Raw genomic sequence first — 17174 nt, forward strand, 5'->3', positions numbered from 1 at the left:
AATCCATACACACTTCCATGCCTCTTTTTCCAAATGTTTGTATCAGTTGCATGTAACTTTGACATGTATGCAGTGTTCTCCAGGGGACTAAAGCACCTTTGTGCATATTTTTCAAAAGTGCCATTCTGTTCATGCACTCTTGCCAAATGCAGTCCTTGATTTTGGTCCACAGAACATGTTGCAAGCACAGACAGCCGTGGACTTTGACCACAGATTGCCTGAGTCAGTGTTCAACCTGAAAGGTGCCGGCTGGGTAAATCCTGATAAAAACGTGAACTGAAACTATATTCTCATGCATTCCCAGGCATACCGTATCAGAACATAATGAAATAAAATGTCCTGATATCTTTCAGATAACACAACCACCACTACAAAGTCAGAAGATGGACATTATGCAAGAACGGATTATGCAGGTAACTCTCCAGTTAAGAGCACGGGAAGAAATGGCTTTTGGGAGGGGGGAGAGAACACATTTGCTCTGGCTATAGTTGCCAGAATTGAAACCGGAGGTGGCTGTGTTTTTAATTCCCTATATGGGTATAAAATATGATTATCTTAAGTAGGAGGCCAAAGCTTCAGCCTGTGAATCGATGCAATTAACCACAGAGCAGCCCTCCCCATCCTGGTGCCCGGGTTGTTTTGAACTTGCAGGATTCCTAACTGTTGGCCATGCTGATCAGGACTGATGAGCACTGAAAGGCACAAGCCTGGGAAAGTGAACTGCAGCTGGGAATTGATGATTTCCCCGACAGCCCCCAGTTCATTGCTCAGACTGAGAAAACAGTAACCCCTCCGGTTCAGCCTCTTTTCTGTACAGATCCTCTGGTTCTCTCTTCCTTGCACCGAATGTTATCAGAATGAATGCACATGAGTGAAAGGAAAGATACAGCCAGTTTTCCCTTCCACTTTGTACCTAAACCTAGCAGATGGTTCTGGCCAGTGTTGTGTTGGTTGGTGCTGCTCTTGCTCCAAAACAGAACTGAAATTGAGGCTCAGCACAAAATTTAGAGCGGCAAGAGTTTCTGTGTTCAGTGAATGAATTTGCATTAACTCGGCACAGGATGTTTCTTTTATGGTTCAGAATGCCCGAGCCTGGCTTTGGCTTTCTTGTCGCATTAAGAACTGCAGGTAGTAGAAGTGAGAGAACTCTGTTGAAACCAGTCTGGACAGTGTTTCCGTCTGGATCTTTTGCCGTACTCGTGGGCTCTTTGTTGCTTTAGCTTACACAACGTTTTGGCTTTTCAGTATTATTGCACCCAAGTCTATTTCTTATGCATAAATGTAATGAAAATGTCGAAAGTGGCTTTTCCATCCGTGAAGGGTAGATTTTGTTTGCTAACGTGTGAGTTAACTTCAGAATAAGTGTTCCCTTCCCCTCAGGATCCCTCAAAATGTGCCTTTATTCATCTTGCACAGTTTAAATTAACTTAATTCAAGGTAAATACCTCAGTTAAAGAGTAAAAAGACAGAATAATCAAAGTTTAAAAATGCATTAATCGGTTGGCGACGTTGCTTTTAATTCTGACATCTCCTTTCATCTTGACAAGTGAACTTCCCCCACCCCTCATTTTTACTAGCACCAACTACATCTGCATTCTCCTTAATCAATGCAGCATCCACAGAGTATCAAATTTCATTAAAAAAAAAAAAAAGATCGTGCCATGAAGTTGAAACCAATCATTTCTTATAGCGCGCTTCTGGTGGCTCCTGTCTTCAGACCTAGCTGGAATAGGCTTTATAATGCCTGCATTTGGATGCAAAGTTAATGAGATATTTTAGAACTGTTTTTTTAATGATAAATGGCTTTAATTTATTTGGAAATTCCAATAAAACATAAGCCGAGCTCAAGCTTAATACAGCATTTTGAAATATAATATGTATGTAAATGTTATTTAAGGTTTTATCAAATGTTATTTGGTGGGGTGAAGGCACTATTTTAATTTAGTTTATTTGTATTTTCGAATCTGCTTTACCTGAAGGATTAATTTGCAAGAAGTCTTAAATGCAAATTTTCACAGCATGACTTTAGTACAGAGAATGGGAATGCTTAAAATGATATCACTTTAAAACATGGCATGGGTTGGATTAATTGCTTCCTCTTTAGATTTCCTTTGTGCTGAAGAAGTGGAGCTTTGTAAGACAAATTCCTTTAGGAGCAGAGTAGAGTTTGAAGCTAAATACATGGCTTACACCCTTGATGAATCAAACAACAAAAGACAAAGTGTGTCATATTGGTTGGCACATGTAGAGGTTCACTTATTAGTGTTGCTGGATATAATCTCCCTGTTATATGGAAAGGCACTCATCTCCTACCTGCAATGCACAGTGTGAACAAATAATAGGATATATTTGTAGACACACGTCACACCATTTAGAAACTGTGTCTTTATTTTAAGAATGTTTTTCTTGGTATTTCAAAAAGTGTAACTAGGGTTCCATAAGTCCCAAGAATAACTGCCCTGATCCAGTGTTGGATCTGAGAAATGTTATAATACCGGGTATAGGCCTGATCACCTGAAGGAATAATTCCATCATTTATGAGGCACAGTTTTAAGTGGAAGGTTTTGAAAGTGACACTGTATCCAACCCACTAATCTTCTCAAAAGGGAGGCAGTGGCCCATTTTGGAGGTGAAGTTAAACCACAGTTTAATGCTACATGAATGGGCAGAAATAGAACACTCTGCTGCTCCCCCAGCTCTGCCACAAAGGTGAGCAGGAGTCTTCAGAAGGGATCCTCCCAATCTGGCAGTTTTGGGCTTTCCCACACTGGAGGCATTCAAGATGCAGCTGGACGCCCACCTGTGAGGGATGCTTTAATTTAGAGTTCTGCACTGAGCAGGTGGTTGGACTCAGTGGACTTCCTGGCCCCTTAGATACTGATTGTTCTCTGAATCTCTGTTTTAAACTAACTGGAGATTATCTTTGAACCCTAAGTGAGGGAAAATCTGGCTAGTTTAAAGTATAGTTGTTTTCACAAGCCAGGATCATAAATTCTGTGTCAATTAACCCAAATTTGCACTCCTCTCTCAACATTTCAGATACACTGATTAGTAGATTTAAAACAGGAAACAGCAATTTCCAGTCTGTTCCTTATAGCTATATCAGGGCTTGATTTGCTCGTTTGCATGGTGCCCAAACATGGCTTGGTGTTATACCCAAAACATACCATTTTGTACCATATTTTCTACTTAAACCATTACACAGTACGGAGCGAAGAGGGATTTTACTATTAGCTCTGAATATCTCACATAACAACAGACTTGCTGCAGTTCCAGATTTCTTTTTCTGTCTCTCCTGTAAAAAGGCATTGATGCCTAGCTTCCTTCTGCCGTCGGAATGGCAGGGGAGGGAAGAGAACCACTAGGTCTACAATTTGTAACATGAACACTGTGCTTTTGCATGTCGTCTGGCAGCTTTCCCCTCCTTTCTGCTAAAGAATAAAGCCAGTGGGCCACATGTGCTTCACAATGCCTGTCTGTCCATTTAAGTGGGCTTAGGTCATCAGCTGGAATATATTGCTATGCATGCTATTGTCAGTCCTAAGTATCTTGTTTTTATCTGGTAGCTGTATTCATCTGAATTCATGTGTTCTTTAATACAGAAAAAGGTGTATGTAAACACCACTTACATCTCCAGCTGGGGCTGTTTCAGGTGTCAGCTGCTTCTCCACCTGAATTTCCTCATATTGGGTTAATGATGCTGATTATTAAAGTACTGACATGCTACTTATCTTTGTTAGATGCTCTGGGCTCCTCTTTGGTTGAAGAGCAGCATATAACAGCTGCACACAAATAAAGACATGTGCATCAACCCCCCCCCCCCGAAGATTAGGACTGGGGAGATGTTTGTAGGGGAGGGTACTTGCAGTTATATTATAAACTAGCCCAGCGGTTCTTCCTTACTCCCCAGGTTTCCATCACTTTAAATGGATATTTGCAGCTCCAGACATCCCGCCTATGGCATGCTTTGTCCTTTGGAAGAGTCTGGAACTGCTAAACCACCTTTGATTTCCCCAAACCAAACCATAGGATATACATGTATAGATGCATAAGAAATTGGTTTCTGTTAGTTTTGTTTGTTTGTTGGCATTTTTAATCAGGATTTATACAGTTCACACATTTTGGGCCAAATGCAGATTTGGATGAAGTCTGCCGGTGAAATGTGTACATATCCAAGCTTGCAGGGTGATTGGCAGACCAAAAGAATGCATTCTACACCATGCATGCATTTGAAAAATGCACGTAAATACATTTTAATCAATGGGAGAATAATGCATATCTTTCCAAGTTTCATATAAATGAGGTCTATGCTGGGAAGAATAGGGATGAAAATCACGCAGAAAACTTTTCATGTCAAAAGAAGAAAGGCAGAATTTGACATCTGATACAGACTTGAGTCAGAATAAGCTTTAAGGTGGAATTCAGAGGACTTGAGCATGTTTGAGTTCTGCTGATTTACACATCCCTATATAGATGTATTTTTTAAAATATATATTAAAAGTGGTACTAGCCATTTTCAAAGCACATGATAGCCGTGGTGTTGGCAAGTACTTGCCTCTTCACTTTTAAAGTGAAAATTGAAGAGAAGGAAGTCCCTGGACTATCTCAAAATGCAATTGCAAGTATTAATTCCCCCGACATGAAGGATTGAAGAATGACACAGACTGCCCCCCACTTCCTTTGGAACAGCCTCCTGACAAAGTCTGGGGAGGGATAGTTTTTATGCAGCAACCCTCTGTGAGAAGCTTAAGTTAAGGCAATCTGTTTAAAAGCAGCTAAATATACTTTACAAAAAATTAATTGGATAGCAATAAAACCAAGGGTCATGAGAAGTTCACGCCTAGGATCTAGAAACATTTAGGAACCTCTATGTTCTGTACAGTTCTTGGGATTTGTCTTATCTGCCATGCTGCCTTGATTTTATTCTGAGATTATTTTATGGATACTGCCTTGATTTTATTCTGAGATTATTTTATGGATACTGCCTGCATTCCTAGGCACTGTGCATTTTAATGCCTCTCATCTTGCTGATGACTCAATGAAGAAATAATGTTTTCTTTTTGATAACATCCCTTAAATGATGTCTTCAGATTATATGCTTGGGATCTATAAAAGAGGGCCCTTTGTTTTGCTTTCTTATACTGGGGACTCTTTCACCAGCTTATGGCAGATTTTGAAGCTTCAAATACTGTGAGTTACATTTATGATGGGGGAAGCGCCTTGTAATAACTTGACTGCTACAGATTCAGGGCATGTCACATGGCACATCTGTTCTACACACTGTTCTCAGTGTCACTGTTATGCGGTCATGTGACTTAGGGACTCCTAACCCTGGCCTGTGGCTTGTGCTATGAGCATCAATGATAATGCACAAGTGGCCTTTCCAATGCCTCCCTTTCCCAGTTACCACCCGAACATCAGAAGAGCCCTGCTAGCTCAGACCAAGGGCCCACCTCATCTACCATTCTGTTCACATGGTAGCCAACTGGTAGCCCACAGGACATGACTACAATGGGACCCTCCTGCCCATCTTCCCCAGCACCTGCCTCTGATGTTAGTGATCTCAGGGATCCCTCCATCAGCACTAGTAGCTACAAAGAGTCTTGTCCCCCCCCCCCCCCGGCTCCTTTTAAAGCCCTCCCAGTGGGTGTAAAGCTATCACTGATCTTATGGGAGTGAGTTCCATACATCAGCTGTGCTCTGTGTGAAGAAGCCCTTCGGGACATCGGCACCAATCTCCTTTATAGGATAATTCCAGATTCTAGAATGAAGTGAGTGGGTGCAAATGTCTCCCTCTCCACTTCCTCCACACCATGCATATTTTTGTAAAGCACCGTCAAGTCTGTCCTTCCCTGCCTTTTTTCTAAGTTAAGCAAACTCAATCGTCATAACTTTCTCTTGTTCAGGAGTGGCTCCAACCTCTTGCTGATTTTAATTACCCTTTTCTGTACTTTTTCCAACTCCATAATGTCCCTTTTCGGGTAAAGTAACCAGAGCTATGTACAGTATTCAGGGGTCACACCAGATTTATATAAAGGGGCATATGCTCTTGGCAGTTTTATTTTCAGTGCCTTTCCTAATTGTGCCTAAAATGGAGTTTGCCTGTTTCATAGGCAGCACACAGTGTTGTTTTCATTGAGCTGCCTGACTCAGTGCCAAGGTCTCTTCCTTAGGCCATCTCTGGTGTGTGGTACAGTGTAGGGAGGTCCAGTTTCTGGTCCCCACTTGGCCATGAAGCTTATTGGGTGAGATTGGGCCAGTCTCTGACTCTCAGCCTAACCTACCTTACAGGGCCATTGAGAGAGCAGGAGAAGGGTCAGGTAAGCCATCTTGGGTTACGTGGAGGGAAAAGATGGGCTATAAACAGGATCATCATCCTCAGCCACAAGACGGATTCTGCCATATTCACTAGCATGTGTCTGCAAAACAGCAACTGTGTTTGAAGACAATGTTGGAAGAGTGGTGCTTCATAAATGAAAGATCCTCCCATGCAGATCTTGCCAAGGTCTTCCATATAAATATGCATAAGTCTGCACAATCAATCTTAGAAATGTCCTTCCCTTTCTTGAAACCCAAAGTCTGATGCCTGAGGCAGTCCTCTGCCTAATGGTGAGTCCAGCCCTGAATCAATAGGCTGCTTCAGGGGATGTGGAAGCTGAAGCCTATTCAGCAAGGGGCCTTCCAAGCAGCCCAGCTCCTGGCCAGGAAATTATGACTTATCAATCTGACTGGAAAGACAGGGAGACATTCTGCTGGCAAGATAACATGCATGAGTCAATTTCCACATTCATGTCTCACATCCATTTTGCCCCTTAAAATCTTATCTAAAATTGAAGTATGATCTGTGGAGCAGAGCAAAGGAAAGGAGTTGCAGTTCCAAACAGAGAAGGAACTCCATCATCAACAAATCAAGGAGAGCTTTGTTTGAATGTCTGTAGAAAACCTCTTACCCTCTTCCACTCTCTCCGTTTTCTTTCTAGTGACACATGGCTTCTCTGAGTTCAGAAGCCCAAGGTGATTTAGAAGGTTTCTGCAGAGAGAAGTAGCATGAGCCCTCATGAAAATTGAAGCCCCCGCGCTTGTCTAGCTCACAAAGGGATGCTCAGTGGTTCTGTGTGATGGGGAGTTGCAAGGAAATGATCTACCACAGGGCATCCTCCCAGCATTTTGGTTCCTTCCAGATGTTTTGGACTACAACTTCCATAATCTCTGACTATGGCCATCCCCAGATCGTATGAAAGATCTGGAGGGCACCAGCTTGTCCACCACCCCAATATACCCTGTTGCTCCCACTGCCATTAGATCAAACTAGCAGAGGCTTTATCCTAAGTCAAAGGATTAGTTAAAGCCTCTTTACTTACTGCAGGGTTTCTTCTTAACTTTTAGTAATAAATGTCTAGAATCTGAAAAGAGAACCTGTACTAGCTTGTAATTTGTAACATTTAAAAGTAGGTCAAATTTTGAGCTTAAACTACCTGACAGTGTCCCTTTCAATTAAGTTTTTTAATATGTATTACTGTGTCAACCTTTCCCCTTAGATACTGGAAAAGAATAAAGCCCTCTAACTTTGCTCTGGGATCTCTCTCTCTCTCTCTCTCTCTCTCTCTCTCTCTCTCTCTCTCTCTCTCTCTCTCTCACACACACACACACACACACACACACACACACACACACCATTTATGGCTTACAGTGAAACAAGCTCTCCCTTATTTCTTTCCTTTGTGTTGTTAGTGAGTGAGCACAAAAGCATATGTGGACAGAAATGCTTTTGTGGAACTCTTTTGGAAATCCTTTTTACAGAACTGGTAGTATGTGGCCACTGGTCTGAGGAACTCTCAGTCAGTTGGAGAAACCTTTCCAGCTCTCAGGCCAAATGCAATGTTGGAGAAGCTCTTGGGACTGCATTCCAGTGGTAGGCAGGGTGGAAGGCAAGTGGGCCTGGGGCAAAAACAGGTGGCCTGAGACAAAAAAATACTGATACATCATTATTATTATTATAACATTATTATAACATTGCAGCTCAGTGTTCTTAGTGCCTGCGACTAGACCTTAGGAGAGACACTTCAACCCTCTACCACAGTAGAAGAACTACAGAAAGGCCAAGAAACCACCAAGTCAGTGGTGGTTGGGAGAAAGGAATATGGCCACTGGAGCCAGACTGGGGCCCTAGACAGAGTGAATCTGACCCTCAGATCCAAGGCTTCCACTCCTGGTGTAGAGAACCCCACATCTCTGGGGGTTCTATCAAGCATGTAAGCCCCAAATACTTGTGCAATTCTGAATACTGTGGCTGGTGTGATGCCCAAGGCCCTTTGCCATCATGTTCAACCCATCAAATGGCCATGCGAGAGACTTCTGGTAACAGCACTGCATATGTTTCAGTATCCAAACCTGCACAGAAATGAATGAGGCCAAGGTCCAATTTTGAGCCTGCGAAACTAGCAATACTTTCAAGAACAGTTTATGGTTAGAGTATAAGGAGGATCTGCTTTTCAAAGCAGAAACCATTGCAGGATAATTTTAATTGCACTAGGTAATTGCACTAGGACTCCCTGACCAAAGAGTCAGATACAAAATAATGCAACACCAAAAAAGAAGATTGTTCGATCAACAATTTGAAAGTAACAGCTTTGATTTTGCGAGGATTTCTTGAATTTTTCAATCATTCCTTTCCAGCCTCACATTTAATTTCCTTATTAAGGAAATGAGAGAACATGTGACATGAAGTTGGTTGTATGCTTCATTTTCACTAATGAAAGAAAGCGGTTATGTGGTGCCTGAACACTGAAATGAAAACCGTTTAGTTCGTCCACAAGCAGATAGCTTAAAATACACTATGCCTCCACTAATACTTTGATCCAAAGGAAATAAAGAGTGGGAAAATGCAGCTTGTAGGCTTATTATTGGCATGAGCAGCATAACAAATACAAGGCAGATTGAACTATTAGAATGTTGCCAGCTTTCCTGAAATGTTTTACTCTCGGAAATGAATGAAGGTGTCAAAGCTCCTCAGGGTTTGGTGCATGGGGTGGGGGAGCAGGGAAATTTAGCTATACATATATTTCCCCTTCTGGGATTTACATTAGGGTTGGCAGACTTTGTTAAAACAACTTGTGACAAACTGTGGCTCACGGGGGTTTTATTATATATGTATCCATTCTTCTACACTGTGCCTTACTTCTTTCCCCATAATATCATGTAGCCAGTCGTCTGTAACATCATGTTATGTTAGTAGCAGTTATGGATAAACATGGAAATTGTATTTGTGGTGCAGAGGAAGGGTTTTGCACAGAAGAACCCTGAGCTGGCATGAACCAATCCTGGCCATTTATGCCCCAGTTCATAAATACATCATGCATCATTTATATTTGTTTCTGCTTGTTCGAAGTTCAGAAATCCCTGTTTCAAAGCAAATTAGGGCCTTTTTAATGCTTGCTAATCCCTCTGTTAGTCCCTCTATGCATATGCAGAATCAGTGTCTCTACCATGCTGAGCAGGATAAATAAGCTTAAATAAGGTGCTGTCCTCATTATATTAAACACACACACACCAATATTTAAGCAGTTTCCTCTCTAGCACATACCACTTACTCTCATGGGGGTTTTCTTATGTCTACTGCATTTCTGTTGAAATTTTAACTTAGCTTCTGAAAGAAGTAAACACCTTCTGCATCGTGAGGTCACTGCGGGCAAACAGGAATAATACAAGAAACAGTATTTCCAATTAGAGAGTAGATTTCTCACATCACATTTTTTCCTTGGCTTGACTCTGTCCTGGATTGCACTCCGCCTGTCTTCTGGTTTTACAGGGGAAAGTCCTATAATTAATTCACATGTTCTGGTTGCTCTTGCCCCATTTCCCTGTTCCTTCCATTTAGGTGAATCCACCTCCCACTCCCCATCTGGATAAGGCTTGCACATAAAAGGCCCTGCGCGCTAAGGCATGGCCATTTATGTCACCGTGAATTGGTGCACACAATCAAACTAACATGCCTTTTACTTAATGGAAAGTTCCCATTTGTTGGCTTGCAAATTGCAGGGTGCAGTCTGCATTGCCATTGAAAGGCATGGATCTCTTTAAAAAAAAAGTTAAAACTTCTCTTTTTTTGTATCTGTTGTACTCATATGTGTACACTATACACATGAATATACAGAAGTACATCCTGTTTTGTAAGGATGGGGAAGAAGAGCTTATCTATTCATAATGCCCAGTTAAAAGTGTGTTCACATATTGCTATCATAGGGTGGGCCTGCAGGCACAGTTGGCAGTTTGAGAAACTGACCTGGGTGCCACCACAAAATGGCTGCCACAGGAAGCTTTGCTAGTTCCAAAAGACAAGCAACCTTCCCAAAAGGCAGAGAGCCTCAGTGCAATAAACACCTCCTTGGGCGGGGCACAGTTTTCAGTGCCAACAGAAACCCCTGTCAAAGGAGGCAAAGCTTTATTCTCCTCACTTGACCTGCTGACTTCTCCGACTGTCATCTCCACCCACCCACCACCTCCCAGGTTAACAGAAAGAAATGATGGAGATCCCTTCTTCTCTTCCTGCTTCTTTTTCTTGGAGGCCCCCGGCCATCTTCCTCACATTAAGAATGTCTATGAGCCCCACCTGTGGACAAGGGATGTTCACAGGGAATGAAGATGGCAGCTGCTGGAGACCTTCCCCTTGCTCTGGAGCGATCCAGCTGCTGGTAAGATTTTTTGTTTTAATCAAAAGTGCAAGAGGTCGGGCACCTTGGCAAGTGCCAAGAAGAGTGCATTGACCACTCTGCTGTACCTCATCCATAGCCTCATCACATTGTGTACCGGGGATGCACATTGGGGGATCCATACAGGTTAGGCTCATTCCTGGCCTGTATGTGTTCAGCATGTCTGAACACATCAGCACCTGATGCAGCCTATTTGGTAAGGCCAGCCTGTCTGTCCATTTATGTATTACATTTAGACCCCGACTTTCCTTCAAGAAACCCAAGACACCACCCTCCTCTCCATTTCACCCTCACAACAATCCTACCCACTCCTGAGAGTCCGTAACTGGCTCAAAATCACCCAGTGACTTCCATGGCTGAGTGGGCACTCAAACCCAGCTTTCTCTAGTCTTAATCCAAGCCTAGCCGCCACTCCATACCAGTTGTGCATTGCAAATATGATTTGAATCATAGACAAAATGTTGGGGTTGGTTGTGGAAGGCCAGTTTTAAATTCCTCGTCAAGTCTGTCACTCATTTGGTAGCTCTAGGTAAATTAGTCAGTCTCAGAATAAACTGCCTGACAGTTGTATAGAGAAATTCCTCTCTTGGCTCCATGGAGAAAGGGTGGTATAAAACTGTCATAAATAGCTCTTCCTCTAAATATAATAGGTGCAAACGGAATGTTTCGTAATCAGTGACAGAACATTTCTAAAAGTTATCAGCATGTGGAATTAGAACACAGACCTGTTATGACAAGCTTTATCCATTTTTGACAGCATTACATAATGGGAAAATATATTTCTGATGAGATTAAAAAAAGGGGGGAATTCCCACATGCTTTTTAATCTCTCTCCTTTATATTGTCTGATGTTTAAAGCTATGCATGTTGTACATCAAAAACACCCCTTCCCAAGGGTATTTCATTGACAATTACATTTAATAATAAAAACATGGCTCTGTCTAGCTCAGATGAGAATAGATTATATAAGAATCAAGGAAAATAAGCCAAGTCTGAGGGCTGGAAATGAAGTTGCTGCAGGAAACCATATTATTAGTTGGCAGTATTTAAACTGATCAGTTTTGTTGCATTTTGTCTGGGGAATGAGGGAAATGGAGCACTCATTGGTCTATTAGATTGTTTCTGTTTAAACCAGGTGGTGGTGGTGGTGGTGGGTTCACAACTAGCATTTATTAAGTTTCCTTTATCAGCTCATTGATAGAGCAGCTTTGGTCAAGTAGCAAAATATCAGCTGTTTGGCTTAATGTATTCTTATCATGGGTTCAACAAGATGCCAATATTCTTCCTTGCTCTTGATTCTTCAGCTACGCAAACCGGTTTGCTTCCTGCACTTTCTGGTGTTGCGCTGATCTAAATGGCTAAGTAACCATCTTCTTTTTGAGGGACAGCGAAAGCTGCAATCCTATGCATGTTTGGTTAGTGAAAAACGGTTCCATGGTGTGTCTGGACTACAGTAAAGTGGAAGAAGCAAAACAATTGTTTGCTAAAAGTGGATAGAATTGTGCCTAAAGGGACTCTCTGCAAGCGGGGAATGCCGTTGCGTTTCTTCTCTTGGGGTTGCACAGATGGAACACTAGCTACACATTTCTATTGTTGAGACACAAAAGTTCCTACCTAGAGCTGTGACTGTTAACAATGCACAGTGTGTTTTGCTGATAGTAATGGACTGAAGCCTCACCCTCTTGCTGATATAGTCTGTCTCATGATTCTCTGCATTATTTCAAATTCCTCCTCCTCCTCCTTCTCCTCGATAGAGGTGGGTAACAAATTCCAGGCAATAACAGTAATAGTCCCTGCTGGCAAATACACTTCTCGGGAGATTGTAGGTAGAGGCTTTGTGCCTTGAACAGCCACAAGATAGGCAGAAATCACTGCAGCCTGATGAAATGGCAACCCTAAGGGGACAACAAAGGCTGAGAAGTAGTGGGTGATGGTGGTGGTGGGTCTGAATTTCCTGTATTGAAACACGCAGCAAATTATTTGGCTGCAAGCTGCAAATAGATCTGTGGAGGAAACCATCCAGCGACTGCATTTGGTGAAGCGAACACAGTGTCCCTGAGGTCCAAACATTTTCTGGGTCTCTGATTAATGACAGTGCCGAGGAATGTACTCGCTACAGTACCAAGCGTTCCTTGCATCTCTAATCGTACGTGCATGGGTTTGTTGGGTACGGCTTGATTGGCTTGTTCCATCCTTCTTTTGGCCTTTGAATGATGCATGGGTGCAGAGATGCACATAAATCGACTTGGTTTGTTTCACTTTGCTGTGGAGCATTGTGAATTGTTATTATACAAGCAATGTCATTCATAAGCTGACAATCCAGAGAATATGGGGGAATGATGAAAAGTTCTTCCTCCCCTCTATTTCAATGCTCTGCTGTTCAGATAAGAGAATGGCTTTGGGAGATGTTTTATATAAAACATAGATACTTTTTGTTTTGCTCCTATGGATTTTTCATTTTCTCAGACACAGTTGGAACTCACGTAAGAACCCAGAAACCCTAGGAAATCTTTATCTTCTCTGCTCCAGACACAGACAATGAAACATTGTTTTCCTCATAATTACTACAGTTGCTAAGCACTGTCCAGTTTGCTAAGAATTCAAACTTTGAACAGCCATGCAAAACACTTAGTACAAACACCCAAAGTGGAGAAGCAGTCGAATTAGCTTTGCAGGATCATTACTTTTTGTAACAGAGGAAGTTGTTGGACAAGGCCAGTGAAACAGAATCTAAAGCATGCTGATAATCTGGGTGAAAGGAATGCTCCTATTCTAAACTACTTGATTTGAGGTTTAGACTGACCAGCATGAATTGAAAATTTTGCTGGAGCGCGTGGCGTACCAAGAGAACTCACATCAAAGGTGATTGTTTGTGTGTGTGTGTGTGTGTGTGTGTGTGTTTCATGTGGCACAGAAGAATACAGAATCATTACATAAAAAATCACAGACCACTATATCAAATGTGTGTGAAATGCAAAGCACTAAGACAATAAATTGACTTAAACATTCTCAGCCAGATGGGTGAACTATTTAGCCGTGACAAGTCACGTTGCCCGGGGTCCAGTGTAGACTAGCCTCCTAGTGGTGCACTCCAGGCAGTGTGACTTGTCACGGCTAAATAGCCCAGCCATCTGGCAGCTGGGCCTTACACGGATCTCCCAGCAAGAGGAAGCAGCATGGATATCAAAGGTGATATTCCAGGACCAAATGCCATTGTTGTACCATCCAAGCCCTCATGCTCTGGCATTAGAAAGAACATGATATTCTGCGTAATGTTTTCTATACATTTTCCCTCAGCGATGCTCCACAATAAACAGCATGCTAGAGGCTGCAGAATCCTGGCTGGGCTGCCAGGGTAGCAGAGGCAGGACAGGAGGGAATGCTTGAGGAGAGCCATGCGGTGGCCTCCCCCTGAGCCTACCCTTGGCTGTCCCTCTGCAGAAATCCAGTGAAACAGTCCCCGTAATTTCTCTGCCTACAGATGAGGTGAATAATTTTAAGAGGAATTTGCACACAGATCTAAGGACCATACTACCTTTTAAAAGTTTGGGTTAATTGAAATATATATTGGTTAACAGCACAAAGGGCCAATAGTGCTGTATCTCCCGACACTGTCTGTAGACAATAGCTAGGTTAACTTGCTAATCACATGGTATTTTTAATTCATATCAGTCAATACGCCCAGCAGCCAGAGCCCAAATTTCTCACCATGACTTCCTCATGGGTAGGCATTGTGGCTAGGTCACCAGGGGGGTGGGTTCTCTTCCGCGGGAGCTTGGGCAGTCTCCAGGGACACCTCAGCCACAATGCCTGTCCGGGAAGTGCCTTTTGTGATGAGGGGATTAGTGATGAGGGGATGAGTGGGCAGCTATGGGGAAAGACAGAACAGTGGAAGATGCCAGTAGGGTCTCCTAGGGAAGGGAAAGTGAGGAGGAGGAGGAGGCGGCAGCGGGGGGGGGAGAGGGATGCGGTGCTTCCGGGAGGTAGGGAGGTGGTGCATTAGTGGAGAAGGCAAGGAGACCGGCAGTGGTGGCAACAGCTGCTACTGGGGAGGACAAGAGAGAAAATGGGGCCGCCACAATGCCATCTCACCTAGGTAGCTCAGATGGGTCAAAAGCATCCTCTTCACTGGCCTTCACCCCTTAATAGAATGCATTGGGAGTGTGTGACCCCCACGGGATATTTTTCCAAAGATGTCATACCCTTTGGCGACGCTTGCAGTTCCCTCCGCTTCACTCCCATCTCCCCGTTGTGTGTGGCTATTGCATTTTTGGCTGCCTACGTGATGCATTCATGGAACAGACTGGAATTAGAATGGCACGTTGGGAGAGGTCTGAGAGAATGGGGGTTTCCAATGGTGAGCTGCCAGCTGGGGACTTCCGAGGCTTGCTTGGCCTCTCTCTGGAAAGGAGATAGCCAGCCTCAGCCTCTCTCCATTGTCCAGAAAGGCAGCGAGGCATTGTAAGTCTTGCATAAGCCGACCAGCTCTTTGTGCAGCATTTTATTTCTTCTTGTAATTAGGATGTCAAAGACATCTTTATTCAGAGAAGGCAAGTTCTGAATGGCAGAAAGCCATGGACATTTAAAGTTGCTTTCAGCCTTTAAATATAGGGATTTTATTTTTGGTGCATTTTAAAAGTTAATGTTTCATAACTTTCATGTTTCTAGATATACAGTATGAGTCCAAATTGCTGAAACTGGACATCTTTATAGATAGACATATTTTCTATAAATATACAAAGTTTCTTTCAATCCCAGTTATTTCCCCCATTTTCTTTCTTTGACATTTGAAAAGAAAACATATTTTTATACATAGAAGTGTGTTAGCTGTCCCTCATTGAAGGCCTTCTAAAAACCATTTTTGCCATGCATTCTTAGCTGCATCTCTTAGGTGAATAGCTTTCAGGCTATTGAAGGAACTGAAGTAAATTATCTCCATAGTTTCCCTACATATATGTCACTCGGAGTATGCTCTTTTCCCCTTTGTCTTTTCTACAGTAAAAAGGAGCATATTTGTGAGGCTTAACCAAAGCAGCATGTGCTTGAAAAGTCCCCCAGCCACTTCCATCAGAATGTTGCTTTCTTCCATACCAGGAGATCCACCGTTACCGGCCATCCAGGTTCGGTGTGTGCATCATAATTAGAGAAAGCGGGCTGTAGCTGGCTGAAGGAGCACTCGTGTAATCTCTCTTTGTGCCGCTGCATCTCAACCCGAAGCTTTCGTCTGCCTCATTGATCCGTGCTTAGTCATCTTGTTAGCAGTAGTAGCTCACATTTTCCTAAGCAATACTCCCAGTATCGATCCGAAATGGACAGAGAACATATAGGCAAAACAAAGCAGCTCATGTCCATATTTACACAGAAAAAATAGCTGCCGGAGTAGAGCGACCAGTCTCTTCCACCCGGAACCATGCATGCTGGAGGAAGATGTTTATTCTTATATGCATGTAGGAAAATTTTGAACATAGGAGGTTCAAAGTGCTAAGGAAGTACAGGGAATTCCATGTTTCAGTAAGGGAAAGGGTTTGAACCGTCAAAAGAATCGTTGCTGTTTTGGAAGGGGAAAATGTCCTGAAAGAATGTCTGAATGAGTTTCTCTATCTGTAACATGTACCCTATGGTCCGGGCAGGTGGGAGAGGGGGCACAGTGTCTTTAAGATTCATTTTAATCGTATGTTTATCTTACACATTTTTATTTTAGCTGTGAGTTTTTTAGTTGTCTTTTAGAAAGAAAATATTATTTTTTTAACTTATTTATTTTCTAAATTAATTTATGGAATTAATAAATACAATAAATTTTAAAAGGAAGTTTGGGGGAATTCCAATATTGCATCTTTAGCTCTTTCCATTTGCTCCTCAAACAGCTAACAGGTGTCATTACAGCTCTTAGAAGAAGTGTTCACACATGCAGCCCATCTGCTGGATCATGAAGAGGAACCACACCTGTAGCAGCTGTGTTGACTAGATCCCATTTGTATGTGCGGTTCCTTAGGCAGCTGGGCAAATGTGTGCAGAAGCTTGTTTCCCCACACTAGGGATGAGCAATGCAAAAAATTCCATCTGGTTTAGTCCAGGGGGTTTCCATTCTGGTAAGAACTGACAAACAACAGCAGATCCCCACCCCCACCAAATCCAGAAGTGTTTTGTAGCTTTTTCCCCAAGGTCCCACCATTTGTGCAAATGATAATGGTAATTTGCTGAAATTGAAGTTTTTTGGTGGGTCTTGACATTTGCACAAAAGGTGTTGTCTCTCTGTGTGTGTATGAATTCCCCAGTCTTTCACAAATGTGCAAGAGCATCAGCTCAGCGCTCTGATGTATGTAGTCTTTCCTTGTCTCATGCTTTGTCTGCTTCAAGTGTGAATGGCAGACTGAAGTGGAATAGATAACCAACAAGGATATTGACAAGGTGATACCATAGACTAATTTGAACGCTATTGCAAAGCACCGGGGGGGGGGGGGGGGG

The 17174-nt window shown here is 42.7% G+C and overlaps 1 protein-coding gene across 1 annotated transcript in view; it reads left to right on the forward strand.

The window, feature by feature from the left end:
* TMEFF2 (transmembrane protein with EGF like and two follistatin like domains 2) overlaps positions 1-17174 on the forward strand; it is a 241161-nt gene that overhangs the window by 193281 nt on the left and 30706 nt on the right. The window contains exon 7 of the mRNA XM_044432148.1: positions 354-413. Coding sequence (XP_044288083.1) covers positions 354-413 — 60 coding nt within the window. The remainder of the gene's footprint in view (positions 1-353; positions 414-17174) is intronic.

This window comes from Varanus komodoensis, unplaced genomic scaffold (assembly GCF_004798865.1).
Source record: "Varanus komodoensis strain SLA01 unplaced genomic scaffold, ASM479886v1 scaffold23, whole genome shotgun sequence".
Classification (NCBI taxonomy): Eukaryota; Metazoa; Chordata; class Lepidosauria; order Squamata; family Varanidae; genus Varanus; species Varanus komodoensis.